The 26,959-nt window shown below is 29.3% G+C and overlaps 4 protein-coding genes across 5 annotated transcripts; 1 reads left to right on the plus strand and 3 right to left on the minus strand.

The window, feature by feature from the left end:
- Nucleotides 1-4,972: 4,972 nt before the first annotated feature.
- On the minus strand, nt 4,973-7,089 carry LOC132927141 (uncharacterized). Of its 2 annotated transcripts, XM_060991603.1 has the most exons (8): nt 6,896-7,088; nt 6,729-6,839; nt 6,363-6,673; nt 6,170-6,302; nt 5,931-6,107; nt 5,766-5,870; nt 5,186-5,678; nt 4,973-5,112 (listed from the first exon to the last, which is right to left on the minus strand). In XM_060991603.1, exons 1-8 carry the CDS (start codon nt 7,026-7,028, stop codon nt 5,037-5,039), a joined length of 1,539 nt encoding a protein of 512 aa, XP_060847586.1. In that variant the 5' UTR covers nt 7,029-7,088; the 3' UTR covers nt 4,973-5,036. The 2 variants fall into 2 exon arrangements, with proteins under 2 accessions (XP_060847586.1, XP_060847585.1); XM_060991602.1 differs by having other exon boundaries at nt 5,766-6,107; nt 6,896-7,089.
- Nucleotides 7,090-8,638: 1,549 nt separating this feature from the next.
- Nucleotides 8,639-11,565, plus strand: LOC132924815 (uncharacterized). Its single transcript, XM_060989258.1, has 4 exons — nt 8,639-8,752; nt 9,010-9,268; nt 10,136-10,699; nt 10,847-11,565. The coding sequence occupies exons 1-4, from the start codon at nt 8,639-8,641 to the stop codon at nt 11,563-11,565; spliced, it is 1,656 nt and encodes a 551-aa protein (XP_060845241.1).
- A 1,424-nt stretch (nt 11,566-12,989) lies between these two features.
- Nucleotides 12,990-15,374, minus strand: LOC132927749 (uncharacterized). The gene is given in 4 exon segments (XM_060992337.1): nt 12,990-13,191; nt 13,194-13,861; nt 14,057-14,284; nt 14,340-15,374. Coding segments are annotated over 4 exon segments (1,110 nt in total). The 5' UTR covers nt 14,497-15,374; the 3' UTR covers nt 12,990-13,134.
- A 7,926-nt stretch (nt 15,375-23,300) lies between these two features.
- On the minus strand, nt 23,301-26,227 carry LOC132924816 (uncharacterized). The gene is made up of 4 exons (XM_060989259.1): nt 26,114-26,227; nt 25,598-25,856; nt 24,167-24,730; nt 23,301-24,019 (listed from the first exon to the last, which is right to left on the minus strand). Exons 1-4 carry the CDS (start codon nt 26,225-26,227, stop codon nt 23,301-23,303), a joined length of 1,656 nt encoding a protein of 551 aa, XP_060845242.1.
- Nucleotides 26,228-26,959: the final 732 nt, after the last annotated feature.

Genomic DNA, 26,959 nt, shown 5'->3' on the forward strand with positions numbered 1-26,959 from the left:
TACTTTTATACAGTTTACTTTCATTATATTGACTGTATTTTCAGATTCGTGAGTAACACCAGTAGTGTATACGACGTTTCTAAAGCCCAACAATTTAGCAACGCTGTTTTCGACTGAAAAGTCAATCTCATGGCTACAGGATATCATACACTTTAATGTATTACTGTTTGCTTTTAATTTAAAATGGGTAACATAGTTGGGCATGAATTTGTTTATAACAGATTCTAAATCCTCCAACTCGTACGAACCAGTAGGTATAATTACGTTTTCATTTTGACCGATAAAATTACGAAAACCTATTGCATTACAACCAGGTTCTATGTTTGGAATTGAATTATTCGTCTGTAAACTCAAAAGACAAATCCGCGCTGTATTATCTACTTCTATAGGTGGAAAAATATCGCATGACAATTCACTAGAGTTTCCGTTTAACGTTATCGTGTACATGATAAAAATTTTAAACACAAGTGTCCACAGTTTGTAGTATTATATTTTTGTTCTCTGTTATAATTATAATTAATAGCGCATCCGTGAAAATATTTTTGCACCTCGAGCGGTGGTGGTAAATTTCCAAAACTGTCGTAATATTCTACTTTTTTTCCGATTTTTTTATACGCTACCCAATGCGTTCCAGTACCTTTCTTCGTATCCAAGTTAATAATCGCTGATTCTAGGCGTTTAGGACGTGTATATAACCTATCTCTGGTAAACACGCCGATGAAATGAGGTATTTTCATCAAACGAGCGATTTTTATAAGTTCGAAATCGTACAACGCTCTACTGGGTAACGTAGATATTAGTTTTTTTTCGCTTTTACACCCCCACCACTTTTATGTGGTGTTTCTATTTTATACGAGTTGCCTTTATACGGTGTGAGATAAAGCCCTTTGCCCAAATGCGATGGTTTGTTTCTATTAAATTCATTAGCAACCTTCACAACGTTGGCCACACCACCAGTCAGGGCTCCCAGAGCTGACAACCCAGCGAAAATCGGTATGAGTGGTAGCACACCGCCTTTTTTCGGAATATTTATTGTTCGTGGAACTTTTGTCTTCTTAGTTTTGAATGTTTTTCGCGCGACGGCTACACATTTTTTAGTCAATTTCAACAAGTTTTTTTCGCTAACATTTTTCTTTACAACATTTTTAGTGGCTTTAAGTGCTGCTTTAAAACCACAACCGCCGCCTACTTTACGTTTTGCTTTCATGGCAGTAGTCACACCCCAAGCCACAGCTTTTTCTTTTAAACTCGAATCTTTTGACTTGAACCTATCCCAGGCTCGCTGCTCTAATATATAATCGGCTTTGTTACGATCTGCGATAGAGTTACTCTGATCGTACGCAATGTCGTGCTCTCTACAAGCAGAGTCCAGTGGGTTTATACCTTTATCACCGCGAGCTAATCGTTTTCCTAATTTTGTACCAGGTCCACAGTATTGATAACCTGCAAAGAAATATTATTATTATTATGATAATATCGAATTTAATAAACTTACCAGGCACGTGAAGCTCGATCGGCAGTTTGTTTATAAGCGTGTTGATAAGCCCACCGCCTTTATTCTTGTTGCTTCTTCGAGCGAGAGACATTGTGTACTGATCGCATTCTTGTAGGTACAGAGATATTTATAATGAAATTCGTCAAACAAGATATAAAACTAACAGTTGAAAACGTGGACCCACCTACATCTGGTCAACAGCTTAGGCACGGAGCACTTCTGCCTAATACGATACGTGCACTCATCGTCGGTCCTTCAGGCTGTGGAAAAACGAATTTAATATTTGCGTTATTAACCAATATAAACGGGATTAGATTTCATAATGTTTACATATATTCGAAGACATTGGATCAACCCAAATATAAAATGCTAAGTGATATATTATCGGGCACTGATGTCGGATTATTTACGTTCTATGAAAATGAGCAAGTCATTGAACCAGAGAAAGCTTTACCAAACTCTGTATTTATTTTCGACGATATTATTACTGAAAACCAAAAGATTGCAAGAACTTACTTCTCCAGAGGTCGTCATAATTTAGTTGATGTATTCTATCTAGCTCAGAGTTATTCAAAAGTCCCAAAACAACTTTTGCGCGATAACGCTAATTTTATTGTATTATTCAAACAAGATGAGACTAATTTAAAGCATGTATACAATGAACATTGCTCTGGTGATATGTCATACTCAGAGTTTAAAGACTTTTGTACTTCGTGTTGGCGTCTGGGGGGATTTGAGTTTATCGTGATAAACAAAGACTGTGAACGTGACAACGGTCGATATCGTCATGGATTTGATACATTCGTCATTATATAAAGTGTTGTTTTTATGAAAATGACCTCATTCACAGTCATGGCTGCTAGTGGTGAAGTACTCGGAGAACTGATTAAAGCCAAAGAAAATATCAAACGCAAATATACCGCATTAAAACAAGGAAAAGCCGATATCCATTCATTAGTATCAGAAACGTTAAGTCCGATTATCGAACCATTGAAACAAAATATTAATAAAACAACATTTCAAGCTCCGCCCACACAGCAAGACAATGAAGATTCTCAATATTTTAATGACACAGGTGATTCGCTAGCTTATAAATTAAGCGACTTGTATAAATTTTACGATATAGACAAAACGTATGGACCTAAAGAACGAAAAAATGGAAGAGTAGTTTTAGGTAAAAAAGAAATTAATCTTGTCGATAATACGTTGACTATTGAAGACATATCTTACCCGCTAACACAAGGGCTTGGTAATTTAATATTTTCAAAAAATCCTAAATTATACACCAAAAACGATTTAGATGCATATAAATCTATATTGATTCAAACATCAGCGCATCTCACAGCAGACGGGAGAAAAATTAAAAAAGGTGGAAATAAATATTATGATATAATCCAAAATTTGTTTCCTTCTGGAAGTGGGCTATCCATGAAATTACAACAACATAATTTAGTATACTGGGACGACCCTAACGAACTAGTCGATAGATTGCAGTTACTATTAGCTTCAAAGGCAGCTGGTAATACAGGCGTTTCAAACGAAATAATATCGATTTTCGAAGAATTGCGTGAAGCAGGATTAATAAAACATATTCCAAATGTCTAAACGAGATATCGCTTTCGAACTCCACAAACCAGTTAGAAAAAATTATACAAGGCGTAGAGTTAATGTTTACGGTAAAAACGATCTTTGGCAGGCCGACTTGGTCGAAATGATACCGTATTCGAAAAAAAATAAAGGCTACAAATATATTCTATGTGTTATAGACTGTTTTACGAAATTTGCGTGGGCCATACCATTAAAATCAAAAACCGCTAAAGAGGTTTCCACTGCAATGTCTAAAATACTGCTTAAACGCTCGCCAAAACTATTACAGCTCGATAATGGTAAAGAATTTTACAATCCTACATTTGACGCGTTAATGTCTAAGTACAATATACATAAATATTCGACTTACAGTACTATGAAAGCGTGTATTGTAGAACGATTCAACCGCACATTGAAAGAAAAAATGTTTAGAGAGTTTACGGCACGTGGCTCTCACGAATGGGTTTCTATTTTACCTTCATTGATTAACGAATATAATAATTCAAAACATAGAACTATAGGAATGACACCAGTGCAAGCTGATACTAATCCTACGTCAGTGGAAATAATGCAACGTAAAATAATTAAACGAAAAAATAAATTTAACATAGGCGATAACGTCCGTATAAGCACATACAAAGGTGTGTTTACAAAAGGTTATTTGCCGAGCTGGTCTACGGAAATATTTAAAATTGTTAAAATCAACGAAACTTTACCTACTACTTATCAGCTACAAGATTATACTGGAAAACCGATTGCTGGTTGCTTTTATTCAGAAGAAATATTGAAAACAAACTATCCAAATGACTATTTAGTTGAAAAAATTATACGTAAGAAGGGGAAGCAAATTTTTGTGAAATGGCTAGGGTTCGATAATACACACAATAGTTGGATAAATACAAGTGACATTAGAAAATAGTGTCAGTTGAGCTATAGACATGAACGTGTTTGGTAGTTCTCAGTCTGGTGAAACAAATAAAATTATTTCAAATCTCGAACAGTCGAACAAATCGTTTTCGTCTAAATTAGATAAAATCGAACATTTACTTGAAGAAAATCATAAATCTGTACAAATTCAAGAAGAACAAGTAGAAGCGATACAATTGACATGTATACAAATAACTGAGCATATGACAAGAGGTGAAGTATCATTACAATCAATCAAAGAAAGTATAGAAGGATTGAAAAACATAATACCAGCTATTCTGAGTCGTCTAAATACTATTGAAACTTATTATAAAGACAAACCATAATGTCTTCAGCCATCTTGGACATGCAATGTGTACTTGGCGTCAACAATAAATACATGATTAAAGAAATGTCTATAGTAGACACAGAAACATGGGCGACCCAGCACTGGATTTTTAAACATTCAAACTCAATGCAGGACAATAAGAGTCAAAAAACCAACAAGTGGCTGGAGCGTAATTACCATCAACTAGCTATAGAATACGGTGATATCGAGTATGAAGAACTCGGAAAAATATTGAATTCATTAAAATTCAGATGTATTTACGTCAAAGGTGAACAGAAAAAACAAGTTCTTATGGAGTATATACCACACGTTGCACTCATCAACATTGAAGACTTGGGCTGCCCTCGTTTGGATCAAATATGTGATGACGAAACTTTACCTTGTTGTATTTTTCATATGGAATTTAATCCTAAACAATGTACATTTTATAAAGTATTTGCTATAAGAAAATGGTTTGTAAATAATTCTTAAACAAAAATGTAATTGTATTCTATACAAAATATTTTATTTTATCATTTAATAAACATAATTATATTATAACATTGTTTTATTTTTATAACAACATAATATATGTGATAACATTTATCAGCTCAAGGTTATAGATAACAAATTATTCAAGTGGTATTTACAATAACAAAAAATATATACATGGTATTTACAATAAAAATATACATAGTATTTAATTATTTAGAAGTAATCTCATTCATTAGATTCAAGATCACCAGCATCTATCTCATGATCTAGCCAATCATTAATCTGTTCGTCGTCATCATCCCTATAAAATTATAAATATAAGTAAAATAATTTGAAAAAAAAAAAAAAAAAAAAAAAAAAAATTATAAACTTACCCTAAACTATAGTGTCCGTGAGCCAAGGTATGGATTTTATCGTCCAATACCACTCTCTTATCGTCATAACTGTTGTAAGTTAGCTTTCTCGTTTTTATCGTCATCAACTTGTGTTTGAATGAGCGAATAGATACATTCTCCTTATACGCCTCCACGCCAGCTTCTCCAAACAAACACTTAACATGATCCTCCAACGTCATATGATTTTTAACCACATGCTGTCTTACACCTTTCGCCTTGATCTGCTCTCTCACCACATCCTCTAGTCCAGCATATACATTGAAAGCGTATGACTTGGCCCTCAACGCACAAAACTCTGACACTACATTGCCATCGACTTCATCGGAAAAGAATCCCGGACTCTTCTTCCTATCTGCCACATAACACGGATGGACACTGGGCAGGTTAGCAGTGTCCATCCGGTCCAACAAGCTAGGATTATCCGCCAAGTCTTTGTAGAAATCATCGGTATTGATATGATACACTAGTGAATCTAGAAAAAAAAAAAAAAAAAAAAAAAAAAAAAAAAAAAAAAAAAAATGATATTTTATATACATGAGATTAGTTTAAGTATATTTACCTGTGTCAGTGTACATTAGCTTTATTTTATCTTTATAATGTTTCTTCATAACGTTGTAATGATAGTCGTACATCAACGTCTTACTTATGTCCAGCACCGCAAATCCTATAAATATATATATTAATAAATGTATGATAAAAATAGAAAAAATAAAAATATATTTACCTATATAGATAGGTTTGTCAAATTTAATAATTTTGTTCTCCAGGGCGACGGCGTTTAGGTTCTCGTTATAATTTGTACAGTGCTTAAATGTTGTTTTGTTAATCAATTTTTGTAATCTTCTCTCACACGACACCAACTCCATTTTCATTTCCTTCCTTTTCGATTGCATAGTCTTCCCTGGAAAAACATATAATATCAGTAAAAATGCTTGTATATATATAATAAATAAAGCGACATACCAAATACAGCGTTATTCATTAATTTAAAAAAATTTTTCTCAAATTCGTTCTTCGCCTTCTTCCGCATCTCTGTGTTTAGCTCGATATATTTAGCCAGCCAATCTGATTGGTTAAATTGAATCACTCTATGTACCTATAAAAATAAGAAAAAATGTTAAAAATCTGATTAAAATCATATAAAATATATATTTACTTTTTCAACTATTAAACCATTCTTAATTGCCTGCTGAAGGTTTCTATAGTGTATAACATAATTCTCCTTTTTCTCAAATGTCGCCATCAACTTCCTAACCTTTGATCCTCGCGGGATACTGTTCTGAGGTAGGAAAGGCAGGTCGTTGTGTTTATCATGCAGCTCTTTAGGGTACCACACATCCACCTCATATATACGTCCTATGGGCGATGTATCGTCCAAATCATTCAACCCGTTTAATGTAGGTTCAACCCAGTTGAACCCACCGTATGGCATGTACTGGGACATTGCCCATCCATACAAGTTGTTACCTATAAAATTAAATAAGTATGAAAAATTAATAAGTTTTGAAAAAAATATACTTACAGTCCTGATATACAATCCATGATTTCTCCTTAGTATCATCATAGCCCGGGGTCTTAGCATTGTTAGCCTTGGCATACCGCATGCTGGCCTGCACCAATCCACCACGGATACCTAAAAAAAAAAAAAATTATATTATTATATTCATATTTTATAAATAATATACTGACCATTCTCATACATCAAGAGCATATCGTAATCGTGTAATAACTGGAGCTTTTGACCGGTAAACTTCAGCATCGCGTCGAAACTAAGTCCAGGGGCGGTGAAGTAATGGGCTGCGTCCAAGTTGTATGCCCTCATACATACATCGCGAAAGTTTTCAAAGACGTCCGCCAACAGTAAGACGTCGATTTTTAGGTATAAATCACTGTAATCTCCGAGCGTCGTACAACCAAAGTGGTCCCAGACCAACTTCGCGTGCTCGAAATCTTCCTCCTTTATGTCAGTCTCCGTCAACGTACTATAAAAATCTCGCTTCCTCGGTAACCTCGTCTCCTCCAACCTACTCCAACTATCTGTGTACTCGTACGGGTACACCCCTTTACGAGTCACGAGCGGCATATCTCCGGCGACAAAATGTTTAGCGGTTTCTCTAAAGTTCTCCAGTCCCGGTGTTACAAGATTTTTGGACAGTGAAGATAAACTTGATGCCATGAATCTAAACGTGTCCAGTGTTGGGAAATATCTAGATAAATTTATCTAGATAAGTTATCTAGATAAAAGTTATTTATCTTTTATCTTATCTAGATAAATTTCAGCTCTGTTATATTTATCTTCATCTAGATAAAATTCTAGTTATCTATCAGTACATATCTAGATAATTTATATTAATGGACTTAAAAATTTGAATAAATCTGAAAATTAAAAATATTTATATTTACGTCATTTTCTGTATACCGTAAACCTATTACAAAGAAAACAAACGTTTCGTAAAATATATTATTATACCATGTATTTCAATATTGAATGTTAATTTATAAGTCTGGCATCGTAAATAACGAAAAGACCTAAAAATAGAAAATAAATAATAATATGTAATGTTATCTATGTTGTAACTACATTATACTAAGAGCAACTAATAATAGCAAAAGCGATAACATCTATCCTTGCTACCCGCCAGTCATCATCGTAGACGATGGTGGATGGTCTTCATTAGCCGATAGTTAATATCCGTTTCGTAGAACTGTGTATAAAGTATAAACAAATAATTATTATTATTTCTTATTGTGTTGAACCGACAAAAATAAATCAACATCCATGAATTGTGTAGCATAATAATATACTATTATTTATACATATATATATTTATTATTTAATGATAACAATTGTATACCTTTATATAAATGTATAAATAAAATATTATTAATAATTTATATTAATCCCACTATTCATAAGTCGCTGCTGGACGTTCTCAATTATCAGATGTCCTCAGTTCCTCAGTCCTCACTGTTCACAATACTCAGTAATTCTTGGTCGGTGAAATTTTAGTGCAACTGTAATACAGTTCATACCTTTACGATTTACGTTTGTTTTAATAATTATGAAACGGTTTGTGCAAGTTTTAAATGTGCCATCTAAAATTCAAAAAATAGATGATTCAAGACGTATTCAAACAATTGGAACAACTGAATCTACTGATAATCTGATAAATACTTCAAAATTGAAGTATTTATTTAATGAATTTTATAAAATAATATCCTTAGAAGGAAATAAATTATCTGCATCATGTCAAAATTGCTCAAAAATTGTAAATGGGAGTATTAATTCAAGTGGCAATTTCCTTAGCCATTACAAGGTATGTATATGATCTATTTAATTTTAAAAACCTAATAATAACTAATAATTATAAATAAAATTTACTTACGATATTAATATTTTATTAACTATTTTAGTATAAGCATGCTTCAATAATGTCAAAAGTTGAAGAATCTAGAAAAAATAATCTTATGGATAAAGATAAATACATCAATACCAAGCAAACTAAATTATTCGATATACATCCAAAGGAAATTTCAAAGCAAAAGGTAATTAAAACATAATATTAATAAATTTAAATAAATTAATAATAAAAATAACTCTATTAGATAAGTAGGCAACTAAATTAACCATTTCAGTCCATATTTTTGGAAAATAGTTATAAGGTATATTATTATTCATATGTACCTATTACAGATTATAAAAAACTATATTAATGTTGTTTAACTTTAGCTTTAACTAAATAATATAGTCTTTACATTTTTTTGAATTAATTTGATTTGAATTGTACAATTTGTGTTAACAGATAAATGAATTGGTTTTTGAGTATATTGTTAGTGAGATGCGTCCACTTGTAACCTGTGAAAAACCAAGTTTTCGCAAATTAATCCTAGGACTCACTCAATCAAATGATGAAACAATTTTGCCAAATAGAAAACAAATATCAAAACAGCTAACAACAAATTACAATGCATATGTATTAATGCTAACTGATGTGATTGAAAAACAAAATTATATCTGCACAACAGCTGATATTTGGAGTGGCAATAACAAAAGTTACATGGGTATGTATGATATTTGTATTAGTTTTGCAATATGCAGTCAAACCTTTATTTAACAAACTTGAAGTTTCCTTCTAAAAATATGTTACATATAAATTTTCTCATATAAATAAATAGAGTATATCTAACTAGAAAATACATTTTTTTAAATTAATGTTAATAAATATATATTTATATGTTACATTAAATATTTACCATAGGAATAATATTGTATAATAATTAATAACATTTATTAAAATTATTAAAATTATCAAAATTATATTAGTTTGTTAAATAGATTTATAGAAACATTTCATGGATCCATAAAATTGGTTATTGAAATATAAAAAAATCAATTAGTTAGTTTTGTTAAATAAAGTTTCTACAGTCATTTGATTAGTGTATACTTAATGTCTACCTAATGTATTATTAATTTATTAAGTCTGCTATATTTTTTAAAATAATTATGATTTATGATAAGTAATTTTTCATGATATTTTCTGATATTTATCAGATTTTAACAATAATATTTTAGACTACAATTTAAACCAGGTTCGGATTCAAATTTATTTGATGGATGGGGCAAATATCAATCATATATTTAAAAAAAATAAAATATAGGTGTTTGTGTGTGCGTGTTAAAAAATAACTTTTACAGTTATTTTAAATACAACATTGTAATCAATTAATAAATACCAAACAGTAAAGTTATAACAAATACTGATATCAAATATTAAAATAAATAAAAAACATACTTAATCTTAAGTTGATTATAACCTATGGAGTGGGTGCTTGTTTCCTTCGCCCAACACACTGTTCCACCACGACTTAAACCTATTAATTTAGTGAGAAATGAAAAGCTGTAATTAATGTTTTTATTTTTATTTTTAGGAATGACTTGTCATTTTATTGATTCTGAGTCATATCTGCGTAAATCATATGTCTTAGGCTGCAAAAGAATTAAAGGAAGTCACAATTACTTAAATATCGCTGAAGTTATGACAGAAATAACACAAAATTACAGAATCCATTATTCTAAAATTACACATATAGTGACAGATAACGCTAGTAACTTTGACAAGTCTTTTAGAACATTTTCAATAGGCTCATCATTTCAGTCAACTTCAGAAATTGGTGACTTAAATGAAAATAATTCAGGTTCTGATAATTCAGATTTAGAAATAGATAATTTAGAAATAATGGATGTAGATAAACTTTTTATTAATTTAGAGAAAGAGCAACATCATTTGCAGAATACAGATGATTCTTTTTGTTTACCAAATCATTTAAAATGTTGTGCACATACATTAAATTTAATTGCAACCGTAGACATTGCTAAAATCACAGATACTAACTATTTATGTGTTTCTAAATCAACTTTTAAAAAATTGTATAGTTTTTGGAATTTAATCAGCAGAAGCACCGTTGCTTCAGACAAAGTACTCGAAATGTGTGGTTGTAAATTTCCAGTACCTGTAATAACGCGCTGGAATTCATTGTATGATGCATCACTAAAAATCTTAAAATACAAATCAAAAATTATTAATTTATTTGATGATTTACATTTAACCAAACTAAAATTAAATGAATGGGTATTTTTAGAAGAATATAGCAAAACCATGGAACCCTTAGCTATATCATTGGACAAATTACAAGGTGAAAATAGAAGTTTTTTAGGCTATGTAGCACCAACTATTCTTGTACTAAGGAGATTATTAATAGCATCTACCAATCTGAAATATTGTAAGCCATTAAGTCTTATAATTATAAAATCCATAGAAACTAGATTTAGTTATTTATTCAATTTGAGTAGTCCAGAAAGTAAAATATTCATTATTTCTTCCATAAGCCACCCCAAATTTAAACTCAGTTGGGTACCAGTAAGATTTATGAATGTTTGTAAAACCTTATTTTTAAACGAGTGCAGTGTGGTGGCTGCAACTTCCGAACATTTTATGAACTCAGTTATTGAAAATGAAGAAATAGATTCTGATACTAGTGATCATGAATTTTATAGCAATATCTGTTCAACTTCAACAAATAACATTAGTATTAATAACACAGATTCAGAAACAAAAACATTAAATTATGCCAATTTACAAGGAATATCTTTCTTAAGCTCAAATAAAAAAGACTTAGATATTTTAAACCAATACCCTATTATTAAAGAGGTATTCCTCAAATATAACACTACAATTCCCTCCTCAGCACCAGTTGAGAGATTATTTAGTAAGGCAATTCAGGTTTTAACACCTAGGCGTAATAGATTAAATGATAAAACGTTTGACATGATTTTATGCTGTAGATCAAATATGGTTTGAACTAGGTATATAATTTTAAAAGCATTTATTGTTTTTTTTTTCAAATATTAGTTTTTTTTGTACTATTATTATTTATTTATCAAGTCAGAGAATGACTTTTATAATATATTCTTGTGAAGTTTATTTAAAAAATAAACTATTTTATTTTGTTTATTTTAAAAATGTTTTAAATAAGTTAAAACAAAAATATAGACATTTATTATTATTTTTTGTACTATTATTATTTATTTGTCAAGTCAGAGAATTACTTTTATAACATGTTCTTATAAAATTTATATAAAAAATAAACTATTTTATTTTATGTTTATTTTTAATGTGTTTTTTTAATTAGATATGTATATTTTTTAATTAATACCTGTCACTAAATATTTGTAAAATTAAACATGAAATTATCTGATATTTATCTAGATAAAAATATATTAATTTGTATCTTTATCTAGATAAATTTTAGTATAACTATCTTTATCTTTATCTAGATAAAATTCAGCATGGTTATCTTTATCTTTATCTAGATAAATTATTAGTTATCTAATCCCAACACTGAACGTGTCTATGAAACGCATGCTGAATGTATTTGATACGTATTTCGAGAAAGATATATATTTCTCCTCGCTATTAGGAATAACGTTAATAGCTTGCGTGTCGTGACCCAGTTCTGTTACTATTAGGTGCGCATCATAATTGGATAAATTGTGGAAAAATATAGGGACAAATTTTGGTGCTTGAAGCTTGAGGTTGCAGGTATTACATAGAGCTTGTCGGTATTTTCCAGAGAGATGACAATGATCTGCAACCTTATGGTTATCGTATGTAAAGGTTGTTTTGCATAAATTACAAGCTGTACATGCATTATGTGACTGCCGTTGTTCATCCGTGAAAACTATAGGTTTATTGGTCTTCAATAATTTTTCAATTTTTATCGCCAACTCGGTCACTGTTTCAATAAAATGTTTCGCCACGTCCGTCTTACTCTCGCTTCCTCTGTATATCACTGGTTCTGTCGTTATCTCATGCTCCTCCATCAACTCTAACGGTACGTCGTCGCTCGCCTTCACAATGAGTCCATAACTCATCGCCTCGTGCTTCTGTATTATTTTGGTGTTGTCTCCTTTGTCTTCGTCAGTCTTCGTCAACATTGTCTCGAAATCCGCATATATAACTATGGGATGTCTCTGTGTTTTCTTCCATGCTTCAAACTCAAGACACTCGCCTTCTTTCGGTATCACCGGTAATATTGACTTATGTGTACCGCATATAAGCTTATGTTGAGTTAACGCCTCACGCCCATTCAATTTATATTTATATCTTCGATTGTCAAAGCTGGTAAAACATCTTTTGCAAAATACGACACTCTCTTTATGTCCAGTCTTTTGAGATCGTATGAGTCGCGACAAATTCGAAATATATACGTAATGCGACCCGCTTTCATTTGCTACCAACAACAGATCAAAGTGGTCGGCTTTCTCCTCATCAACGACACGTAGCGGGTATACCTCGTACGTCGGATATTTACGCGGTGGCTGGAACTTTTTGTCTAACCCATACACATTCACAGAGACAGTCGGGTTATTATATTCGAATTTCTGAACGTCGGATAATGGCGTTGGGAACGATATACCATTGAAATTGTATTTGTCATCGTGTTGTTTATAATTCTCACCGATACGAAATTTATTTTCCCCCGTCACATGCTTGGCTAATATAGCCCACTTGAAACACTGTTGGTCTACATTCTGAGGATTTATTGTGCCCCGTTTTCCTTCGATATACGCAGGCAGTGGTATGTATGACGACCCGCCCATCGGCGTGTATTTGTACACGGCCAACAATAGCCCATCTATGGACTCCAGGGTAAACCCGCTTCCTCTGCTAGTATAAGCTTCTTCTTCGCTCAATAACTTTATAAAAGCCCTTTCAATAATCTCAGCAATATTACTACCCGAAAAAACTTCAACTGCTGATGTTTGAAACGCTCTATTTTCAGATGAATTAGGTACGTTTGGTCGGTTATACGTAGCCTCCAGCTTCAAACTAAATTTTATTGAGTGTCTCAAAACATGATTTTTCAGCATGTCTGACAAAACCGGTGCAAGAGGACGTAGAAAGTCGGTATAATTTTTAACATTATTCAAATTTTTGGCGAAATACCAAACGATTTTTCGACCCGCTGACGATAAAATTTCAACTAACCCGGGTGATTTCACCATATCCATGCGCGCTTTTTTTGCTCTAGCAACCGACGTGGTGTTGGCGGTGGAAACTCGTTTGCCGTTTACACCCGTAGTTGTATACGAGTCTAAAAAATAAAATTAAAAAAACCTAATAAATCTAATTTTCCTATAATAGTATAAAACATTTATGTATCGTTTAAAATTAAATCTATCAAACGGTCTGACAACCGGTGCAACCCGCCAGCATATAAATAAAATTTATGATTTATACGAATCTTTCAAAATTATACCCCATCTATAATATTAAAAATAAAACTAACCTGTATTATCGTCTTGAACTTTTTCATTTTCAAATGCGTCCATAGCTGCCATGCAAATCTCGTCCTCGGATAACATGTTCGAACCACCGGCCGGGATATCGGGGACGAAAATTTGAGGGGCAATCTGTAAGTCTCCCTGTGGAGCAACGCTAGGCGCAAACTGTATAACGCTCTGTCGAGTAGGTTGAGCAACAATCGGTGCAGGCTGACGATGAGCCGGAACGATGCCTTGGAAAAAATATTAGATATAAATTAATAATAAAAAATAAATAAGTATACATACCATGAGAATTTTTCTCATGCCTCTTAAGACTTGACATGAGACTGAATGTCCTGATGCATACAGAGCACGGAAAACGAATTCCTCGGTGTATGATTTTGTGTCTGAGCAAACTGTCTTTACGCGTGAACATCAACGAGCACTGATCACAATTAAACATGTTGTTAATTTTTAAGGTAAAACAAAAAAAAAAAAAAAAGTATAAACGTTTAAAAACACTCAAAAATACTCGAAGACGATGTGTGTACAACGGCTTAAAACGTACTGAAGAACTGTTGCCTCTTTCAGAATATATATATATATATAAAGACGAGCAGTTAGTGTGAATTTCTATAGAGTCATTTAGTTTATTAAATAAGGTGTATCTTATTGTCAACCCGACGCCAAACGTAGGGGGTGGCGACGGTAGAGTTTTTGCAAGGTATTGTGTGATTATCGATGAATTGAATATGGATCTGTGATGGTTTAAGGATATACATTATGAGTCGGCGTCATCCTGACGACATGAGAGAATATGGAATTTTAGACACAAAAGTATATCAGTTATTAATGTGTGTGTGTGTGTGTGTGTGTTATTCACTAATAGGCATTTTAATATTATTAGTGGGTGGCCGGTCGGGGACAATAAGCAGATCGTATCTATGTATCAAGGCTTAATGTACATTTTTGTATATTATTTCCCCAAGTATATAAGAGGGAACTTTACGTTGTGAGAATATTCATATGATTATGTATATTATTTAGCATGTACTTAAATATATATATACAATGTTACCCTCACGATTCGATTCTAACCCATAATATTATATTTTTAAATATATGATAACTGATAAAAATAAGTTATTAACTGATAAAAATAATGTGTGATAACTGATAAAAATAATGTGTGATAACTGATAAAAAAAATAATGTGTGATAACTGATAAAAATAAATTATTGATAACATGTGATAACTGAAAACGTATGTCGCACACGTACGCGATCGTTTGACGGCGGCGGCTGTGGGTGAGGGTGTGAGTGAGGGGGGTACGTTACGTCACGTACGTAGCGGCTGCGTGGCGGCGGCTGTGGGTGAGGGTGAGAGTGAGGGGGGTACGTTACGTCACGTACGTAGCGGCTGCGGCGGCGGCGGCTGCGGCTGCGGCTGCGGCTGCGGTGTTTGAATCCCCCTTTTCATACTACTGTAGTATTATACGTATATTATTATTATTATTGACTATTGTCTTTAATTTTAAAGTCTGCAATCCTAAAGTTCAATCTCAAAAAAAAATAAATTATTTTTAAAAAAAGATGAGCTGTCAAAACAGTTTACGGTTTTGATTTTTGCAATTTATTCTACACACGATTTCAATTTTCTTGATTTTTTTCGAGATTTTCACATACTCAATATTATCGTTACCCGTTTAATAATAACGACAGCAGTGGCGTGCTCAGATATTTTGAAAGAGGTCTATATATTTTTGATTATTCTCAGACTACGCTGTAACGAAAAAAAAATATATATATTGTTGCATTTACCCACAAGTACTATTTTAGTGCCTATGTGTAAGAAAAATTTGTATATTACGTATATAAATTGCTTATTAGTAGGACTAAGGACTTCTAGGACTTAGGAATTTGCATGTTTTTCAATAATCATTAAAAAAAATATAGCTAAGTAAAATATAAATTTGTTTTATAGCAATACGAGTGTATATTTAAGATGTAGGTATACGTGCATATTTTGCATGTTTGACCATTTTTAATTTAAATGTGCATATTTGACAATTATTTTTATAGAAGTATAAATTTATAAAAAAAATAATTAATTTTTAAAAGATTTTCTGGACTTGAGATATTAGTATGATGGTTTTATTTATATTAAAATTAGTTTTTGTGTTTTTCTCGCTAATCACTTGCACTTTTACTTATCGGTGCATTGGAAGCGTAATTTAAAGAAAATAAATCGAAAAAGAAAAATAATAATAAATAATTTATAACTTTTGCAATTTTATAAATATTATTTAGAAATTAATATAAACAATTTTTATCCAATACTATGATTTTTATTTTTTTTTTAACGCATATTTAGTGGTTCTTTAGGGCATAAATGCATGCATATTTTAAAATTTTTTAGGGCTTGAAGTCCCTAGCCCTACTTATTAGTAATATTTTGTAAATCTTGATGGATGGTGGTACATATATAATATGCTTTAATTACTTCATCGTGCAGGTCTATTAATTGAATATGAACAATTATAATCAATAGAGACATTAATATTGAAAACACGAATCTTATTAACAATAAATTATAAGAAATCAATAGATGAAAAAAGTCAAAAGGGGAATAGAAACTTTTATCCTATCTCTTCTGCGAGCACTCCCCTGAGGCCCCGAACGACAGTCAATTATAATAATAAATTAAGGCTTATAACGTTTATCAATTGTTATTATATATTAATGTTTACCATTTTAAGATATCTATGTTTATAATATTATTTATTACATGTTTGTTGACTGAAAATTAATAATGACAATTACAAAATACAAAATATTAACAAGTTCGAATTTATTATAAAATAAATATTAAATAATAGTTTTTACCAGTGCCTGTTATTTATTATTTTTGGATGAAAAAAATTGTATCAATTTTAGAAAAAACAAAACTTGTTTCATCGTATATTACACCTGCGTGTAATTAAAGTGCTGATACAATTTGAAAGTATAAAATATATTGATTTATACATAATTATTTGTTAAATAAATATATATTATAATTATAGGTACGAGTTACGACCAACAAAACTAATACGCGACTTACAATTTTTCTTTCAAACATTGCACTTATAAATTAATGAAATACGAATTATATTGTAATCATGAAAATATAGTTTTCATAGAAATTATACAAAAAAATACATTTTCAAAACATACATATATTATTTATATATCTCTTACATAATATTGTTTTAAGTATATATTACATTGAATTATATAGATACCTATATATAGCCTCATAGCGCAGAAAGTTAATGGACATTTTTGTATGATTATTATTTTTTTTATTCCATTTCTTTTAACTTTTAAATATGGCTAAGCAACGAGCCACAGCAACGCCAATCTAAAATGCTATCTTATATACAAAACGCCATTATGTGTGTCGGTATTGTAATCTTAAATTTACTAAAACTGTATGTATATATTATCACTATATATGCATCTATATAAATGGAGTACACGAGAGTGCGCAGTATATATATAGTTATAGTGTCTAGACCAGAGAGACAAGAAAATAAGAAGCCACCGTACAACATAATATTATATGTTCCTGTAATATGGCTATAACGCTTTATATAAATGGTCTATATATATTATTATATAATTTTATACACAGGCACAGTGCATAACATTAATATCGTTCCCAATACCCAAGTGCACCGTAAATGTACTTAGCAATACTGTTATAGCGGTTGGCGTAACGGCACGTATTCAACAAGTTGAGGTATATGATGAGTGATGAGTGATGATGATAGTATTGCACTACAGCTGTTACCTGTTATTACTACTGCGGTTATATTATTATTATTTGAAAGCGTTGAACAATATTTTTTCTATATATTACATATAATATGATTTTATTAATTTTTGTCGTATATTAAATTTCACGGGTAATAAATTATTTCTCAAGCACGTTGTTATCGTTATATACCAATCAGTCAATGACGTTATATTCTGTACATATTTACTAAAATAAATACCGTCATTTTTAACCGTGACATATATATATAATAATATACATATAATATATTTAATATTATACAAACGATTATACTATAATAGCACCTATTTACATGAAGTTTATAGAATAAAAATATATTCTTCAATGAAATTTTACTACAATTTTTAATTTTCTATCGGGGGGGGGGTAGGGGCTTAATAAATGTATGTTAAACAGAACAGTGGGGAAACCACTAACACCTACAGGCCCATAGTTTATCTCAAGCAATTTTCATGCATATTATATACAAGACTTCTATGCCATATTTTATTGATATACATTATTATTATTACTCTGCAAGATCGTCATTGGCCACGGCGGCACGTCCATCATCTACAACATCAAATAGAATCGAGAAGGAAATAGTGCTTGTTAAAATTGAAAACTAATACCATTAATCCAAGGCACCACACAAATGCACAGACTAAGGATATGATATGTCAGAGAAACTATATATAATGCGCAACACAATTTTTTATTCGATTAATTAAATTTATCTAAATCATATTATATAATCTGTGTCCGTACGTTAGATTTTTACGATACTTAAATTTTTCTGCGATATAATAATCATTTTTGTATTTTAATATCTCATATAAGTACGCCTTGTTATAGATCGTAAACACCATAACTATTGGCGAGTCTATTGCCTAAATATTGTTTATTTTAAATGAAAACTGTAAGTAAACTGACGGTCTAATCATATATATAGATACTCGGCCCTCGTGTATGTGTTTTCGGTAGATGCTCGCTAAAGTCGACTAGTTCAGGTACGCATGTATATATAAGCTGTTATAATATATTCTAAAGCAGTGGGCTGTAAGATTAATTCGTAATAAAAATAACCACGAACGGACGGTACATTGACGATGTACGCAAAATGATGATCGCCCACGATTTCAACGATCGACCGCGAGTTAAGCGAACGCAATGACGATGTGGAATATAATAATACATCGATCAATACCGATGAAACGCGCCGGGCCAGAAGAAAACAACTGCGTATTTATTTTCCAAATCACTATATTATATAGATGATAGATACACTTGTATAAAATATATAAATCTGCGTACCACGATTTGTCTACGCGTGGCAAACATTTTATCACGATCAAAAATATCTTGGGAAATACTGCGAGGAATTTTTAAATTATTATTATTTTTTTTCTGAAAAAACGTTTGGGAACATGATATTTTACGTTTTTATACGGTTATCGATTTTTGTACTAAAAATACGAATAAAAAATAAATATTATTTTCCATGATAATTTATTGCAGGATTCACGATAAATAATAACTCCGAATAAATTATATATTTATTGGTCAACGCGACAACGCATTATTGATATGTATTTATTATTTAATTATGTAACGATTCGAATTTCGAATAAAATGGCACATAGATATTCAGGTAGTAGTTATGATAGTGTGTATATCATATAAAAACTAATAAATACTGATTGAAATTATATTTTTCGTCGCTTTCAATGATGTAAATACCGTTTAAACCGGTTGGTATAGATACAGGTACCGATACCGATGACTGACTATATCTATAGCTAATACTTAAAATTTAAATATTAAGGTTTTTTTGATGAAGAATTCAGCCGTTGTTTTAATCAAATGTTTATTAAATAAATATCAATAATCGTGGTAGAACTCGAAATTTAGTAAAACAAGAAACAAAAATATTGAAGTTGTAAGGAATTTAAAAAACAAAAATTAAAAAAAAGTTGATGCGCACGTCCTTGAATCGTGTGAATATGTACAATGCGTACACCAGGACCCGGGTATCTATAATTTATAATTTATTAACATATAATTATACCTATATTTACACACACACACACATATATATAATATATATATATTATATTATATTTATATATTTTTATGTATACCTATAGTCTTTAGGATGTATCAGAATAAATTGTTAGATTTAATTAACCATCTACTTATGTGATATCTTTTGTTGTTGTTAACAGCATTATTATTATTTTTTTTTAATTTGTAATATTCCACAGTGAATATTTTTTTTGTATTACGCAATTGAATGAAGCGTTTACAGTGTTTACACGGTTTTGCTTATTTATTTACAATTAACAAACACAAATCTTTTAATAAATTGGAACCCGAATATATTCTAAATATTCTAATTTATTTTTTTATGATTAATAAAAATAAAAGTAAATAATATTCCATAGAATATTATTTTCTCAGATCATTTAAATTATGTAAATATTTTTGGAGGGCTGGGGAAATGGTAAATGTTTAAAACGTATTTTTTTTTAAGAATACCTACCTAAGTGATTCTGCAAAAATGTACGTACTAAATAGTAAATATTTACATAAAAAAATTGATTTTCCTATTTCATTTACTACATAACCTCTACACATTTTTAAAAATTAAAATTTCTATAACTTTTTTTTGTTAGCTGTAATGGATTTAATTATCATGCTTTTTTACGACCATTTCCGAAGTGTCAATATTCAATAACATGTCCAAATGTTAAGTGGAAAATGCGTATCTCTGTTTAAACTGTTGCTCCAGCTTCCAGTATTGAATATATTACGATTTAAAATTGTTTTTAATCAAAAATTAAACATAAATTAGTTTTATAATATATAGTAAATACATTTCTAATTTTACATAATCTAGAGTATAACTATAGAGAACTTAAGTTCTCAGATTTATGTTTTTATCCTTAAAAAATATCAATAATAACTAATACCTAAATATCATACGTGAATCATTTTTATATTTAATAAAAATATACTTAACAGTGATTTTATTAACAGTTCATTAATGATTTTTAGGTACTTCATATTTTATATTTAAAGCTAAGTAAGAGATAGAAAATGTGAAAACTTAATACATTTAAAAAAAATATTTTAACGACGAAATATAAAACATAATCGGTATTGACGGTATTTAATTAATAAAAAACAAAATTAAACCATATATGTATATGTGTTTAAATACAGTGAAAGTTTAGTGACTTAGTGTAATTAATTAATTCATATGCCTCGGATTGTTACACCACAGGTAAATTATATTGATCATTAATAAGTTTATAAAATCGTTCACTCATAGTATTCACTATTCATATACAAACGAATTTATAGAGATTCGATTACTAGTTTTGGACGTGGAACTATTCAAAATATATCAATTACATGTGAAAATGGATGGTATTTAAAATGTATCTTATTTATTTTAGTCACAAACTTCTCACATTTTTAAACTTTATTGTTGAACGTCTGAGACATTTTTCGAATTACTGAATTTGTGCAGCAGAATAAAACTCACTAACTATAAAAGTTAAATAGTAAATGTATTCTTATTCATTTATTCTTATTCAAACTATTTGTATTGAATACCTGCATTGTGTACTTAAGTTTGACGAACTATCAAAGTCGTATTCCGTATAAAATATATATTAGTTTTTAGTAAAGTGAAACTAGTGAAAGTAATCAATATAGATGAGCCGAGGCGATAATACCTATTATATATTAATTTGTAACATTGTATAGGTATAGTATCATTGATTTTATAATACTTAATTATAAAATCAATGGCAATGTTATACTCGTAGGTATATTGTATATTTGTGTTTAATATAGAAATACGAATATTGAATATCAATTATTGCTATATTTGAATTTGTCCCAAGAGAGACGTCCAGACGTATTTAGATAAGGGAGTCGGCGAAACTTAATTATGTGGGAACAAACGTGCACACGTATAGTGCCGACCAAAATGGGCGGTGGGTGGCTGGATTATTAGTAAACTTGTTAGTGGATTATTAAATTTCATTATATTATAAACTATTAACTAATAACTATTATGGGTGTAATTAATGGAACAAAATTGTATTAACATTTTTTTTTTTGTATATCTGATATAAGTTAGGTGGTAGGTATGTCGTAAAAATTGTCGACACCCTTATAACAAAACGAGTGTTTGAAATTGGGAATATATAAGTTTCTGCTACAGTTTACAGTTATTATAATTATAATTTTAAATAATGTTAAAATAATATTAAATAATTAATATAATATAGTTACAATACAAATATTATGTAACCCTTATTATCCGAGCTTATTTTCTAATAATCTTAAATTAACACACGGTACAGTGAACACTGAACATTGATAAATTTAAATACATTTAAGCACTTACTTGTATTTTCTATATGTCATGTATCGATTGCTATATTGTTCATTGAACTTTAGTTAATAATTTAACTTATTAGTTTTTGTTAAAAATTTTCATTTTTACTATCTATTCGTTTAATTTTTGTGTACAATTAATTTTTATTTCTTTTTATATTTATCTGAATTTGTAAGGAGGGAAAATAAATTTATACTGGGAAGTAAAAATTGAATACGTTAATAAAATGTAGAAGTAGAATTTATGTAATTAAAATTTAAAATGTTTTTTTAACAAAGTATCTGATTCCAACAGTATTTGCTTACAAGTATATTATCCTCTTGCATCCAGTTTAAGTGCCCGGAGTGGAGCACGTACTACACGACTACACACTATTAATGCATGTTATTCTATTATAGCGTCGCAGATGAGTACAATAATATATTTCGTTAAGTTGTCGTCAGAAACTCAGAACTCGCCGGTATACAACGTATTTCGTATAGTTGTCTGCAGTGTTGGGATTAGATAACTAATAATTTATCTAGATAAAGATAAAGATAACCATGCTGAATTTTATCTAGATAAAGATAAAGATAGTTATACTAAAATTTATCTAGATAAAGATACAAATTAATATATTTTTATCTAGATAAATATCAGATAATTTCATGTTTAATTTTACAAATATTTAGTGACAGGTATTAATTAAAAAATATACATATCTAATTAAAAAAACACATTAAAAATAAACATAAAATAAAATAGTTTATTTTTTATATAAATTTTATAAGAACATGTTATAAAAGTAATTCTCTGACTTGACAAATAAATAATAATAGTACAAAAAATAATAATAAATGTCTATATTTTTGTTTTAACTTATTTAAAACATTTTTAAAATAAACAAAATAAAATAGTTTATTTTTTAAATAAACTTCACAAGAATATATTATAAAAGTCATTCTCTGACTTGATAAATAAATAATAATAGTACAAAAAAAAACTAATATTTGAAAAAAAAAACAATAAATGCTTTTAAAATTATATACCTAGTTCAAACCATATTTGATCTACAGCATAAAATCATGTCAAACGTTTTATCATTTAATCTATTACGCCTAGGTGTTAAAACCTGAATTGCCTTACTAAATAATCTCTCAACTGGTGCTGAGGAGGGAATTGTAGTGTTATATTTGAGGAATACCTCTTTAATAATAGGGTATTGGTTTAAAATATCTAAGTCTTTTTTATTTGAGCTTAAGAAAGATATTCCTTGTAAATTGGCATAATTTAATGTTTTTGTTTCTGAATCTGTGTTATTAATACTAATGTTATTTGTTGAAGTTGAACAGATATTGCTATAAAATTCATGATCACTAGTATCAGAATCTATTTCTTCATTTTCAATAACTGAGTTCATAAAATGTTCGGAAGTTGCAGCCACCACACTGCACTCGTTTAAAAATAAGGTTTTACAAACATTCATAAATCTTACTGGTACCCAACTGAGTTTAAATTTGGGGTGGCTTATGGAAGAAATAATGAATATTTTACTTTCTGGACTACTCAAATTGAATAAATAACTAAATCTAGTTTCTATGGATTTTATAATTATAAGACTTAATGGCTTACAATATTTCAGATTGGTAGATGCTATTAATAATCTCCTTAGTACAAGAATAGTTGGTGCTACATAGCCTAAAAAACTTCTATTTTCACCTTGTAATTTGTCCAATGATATAGCTAAGGGTTCCATGGTTTTGCTATATTCTTCTAAAAATACCCATTCATTTAATTTTAGTTTGGTTAAATGTAAATCATCAAATAAATTAATAATTTTTGATTTGTATTTTAAGATTTTTAGTGATGCATCATACAATGAATTCCAGCGCGTTATTACAGGTACTGGAAATTTACAACCACACATTTCGAGTACTTTGTCTGAAGCAACGGTGCTTCTGCTGATTAAATTCCAAAAACTATACAATTTTTTAAAAGTTGATTTAGAAACACATAAATAGTTAGTATCTGTGATTTTAGCAATGTCTACGGTTGCAATTAAATTTAATGTATGTGCACAACATTTTAAATGATTTGGTAAACAAAAAGAATCATCTGTATTCTGCAAATGATGTTGCTCTTTCTCTAAATTAATAAAAAGTTTATCTACATCCATTATTTCTAAATTATCTATTTCTAAATCTGAATTATCAGAACCTGAATTATTTTCATTTAAGTCACCAATTTCTGAAGTTGACTGAAATGATGAGCCTATTGAAAATGTTCTAAAAGACTTGTCAAAGTTACTAGCGTTATCTGTCACTATATGTGTAATTTTAGAATAATGGATTCTGTAATTTTGTGTTATTTCTGTCATAACTTCAGCGATATTTAAGTAATTGTGACTTCCTTTAATTCTTTTGCAGCCTAAGACATATGATTTACGCAGATATGACTCAGAATCAATAAAATGACAAGTCATTCCTAAAAATAAAAATAAAAACATTAATTACAGCTTTTCATTTCTCACTAAATTAATAGGTTTAAGTCGTGGTGGAACAGTGTGTTGGGCGAAGGAAACAAGCACCCACTCCATAGGTTATAATCAACTTAAGATTAAGTATGTTTTTTATTTATTTTAATATTTGATATCAGTATTTGTTATAACTTTACTGTTTGGTATTTATTAATTGATTACAATGTTGTATTTAAAATAACTGTAAAAGTTATTTTTTAACACGCACACACAAACACCTATATTTTATTTTTTTTAAATATATGATTGATATTTGCCCCATCCATCAAATAAATTTGAATCCGAACCTGGTTTAAATTGTAGTCTAAAATATTATTGTTAAAATCTGATAAATATCAGAAAATATCATGAAAAATTACTTATCATAAATCATAATTATTTTAAAAAATATAGCAGACTTAATAAATTAATAATACATTAGGTAGACATTAAGTATACACTAATCAAATGACTGTAGAAACTTTATTTAACAAAACTAACTAATTGATTTTTTTATATTTCAATAACCAATTTTATGGATCCATGAAATGTTTCTATAAATCTATTTAACAAACTAATATAATTTTGATAATTTTAATAATTTTAATAAATGTTATTAATTATTATACAATATTATTCCTATGGTAAATATTTAATGTAACATATAAATATATATTTATTAACATTAATTTAAAAAAATGTATTTTCTAGTTAGATATACTCTATTTATTTATATGAGAAAATTTATATGTAACATATTTTTAGAAGGAAACTTCAAGTTTGTTAAATAAAGGTTTGACTGCATATTGCAAAACTAATACAAATATCATACATACCCATGTAACTTTTGTTATTGCCACTCCAAATATCAGCTGTTGTGCAGATATAATTTTGTTTTTCAATCACATCAGTTAGCATTAATACATATGCATTGTAATTTGTTGTTAGCTGTTTTGATATTTGTTTTCTATTTGGCAAAATTGTTTCATCATTTGATTGAGTGAGTCCTAGGATTAATTTGCGAAAACTTGGTTTTTCACAGGTTACAAGTGGACGCATCTCACTAACAATATACTCAAAAACCAATTCATTTATCTGTTAACACAAATTGTACAATTCAAATCAAATTAATTCAAAAAAATGTAAAGACTATATTATTTAGTTAAAGCTAAAGTTAAACAACATTAATATAGTTTTTTATAATCTGTAATAGGTACATATGAATAATAATATACCTTATAACTATTTTCCAAAAATATGGACTGAAATGGTTAATTTAGTTGCCTACTTATCTAATAGAGTTATTTTTATTATTAATTTATTTAAATTTATTAATATTATGTTTTAATTACCTTTTGCTTTGAAATTTCCTTTGGATGTATATCGAATAATTTAGTTTGCTTGGTATTGATGTATTTATCTTTATCCATAAGATTATTTTTTCTAGATTCTTCAACTTTTGACATTATTGAAGCATGCTTATACTAAAATAGTTAATAAAATATTAATATCGTAAGTAAATTTTATTTATAATTATTAGTTATTATTAGGTTTTTAAAATTAAATAGATCATATACATACCTTGTAATGGCTAAGGAAATTGCCACTTGAATTAATACTCCCATTTACAATTTTTGAGCAATTTTGACATGATGCAGATAATTTATTTCCTTCTAAGGATATTATTTTATAAAATTCATTAAATAAATACTTCAATTTTGAAGTATTTATCAGATTATCAGTAGATTCAGTTGTTCCAATTGTTTGAATACGTCTTGAATCATCTATTTTTTGAATTTTAGATGGCACATTTAAAACTTGCACAAACCGTTTCATAATTATTAAAACAAACGTAAATCGTAAAGGTATGAACTGTATTACAGTTGCACTAAAATTTCACCGACCAAGAATTACTGAGTATTGTGAACAGTGAGGACTGAGGAACTGAGGACATCTGATAATTGAGAACGTCCAGCAGCGACTTATGAATAGTGGGATTAATATAAATTATTAATAATATTTTATTTATACATTTATATAAAGGTATACAATTGTTATCATTAAATAATAAATATATATATGTATAAATAATAGTATATTATTATGCTACACAATTCATGGATGTTGATTTATTTTTGTCGGTTCAACACAATAAGAAATAATAATAATTATTTGTTTATACTTTATACACAGTTCTA

This window comes from Rhopalosiphum padi, chromosome 3 (assembly GCF_020882245.1).
Source record: "Rhopalosiphum padi isolate XX-2018 chromosome 3, ASM2088224v1, whole genome shotgun sequence".
Classification (NCBI taxonomy): Eukaryota; Metazoa; Arthropoda; class Insecta; order Hemiptera; family Aphididae; genus Rhopalosiphum; species Rhopalosiphum padi.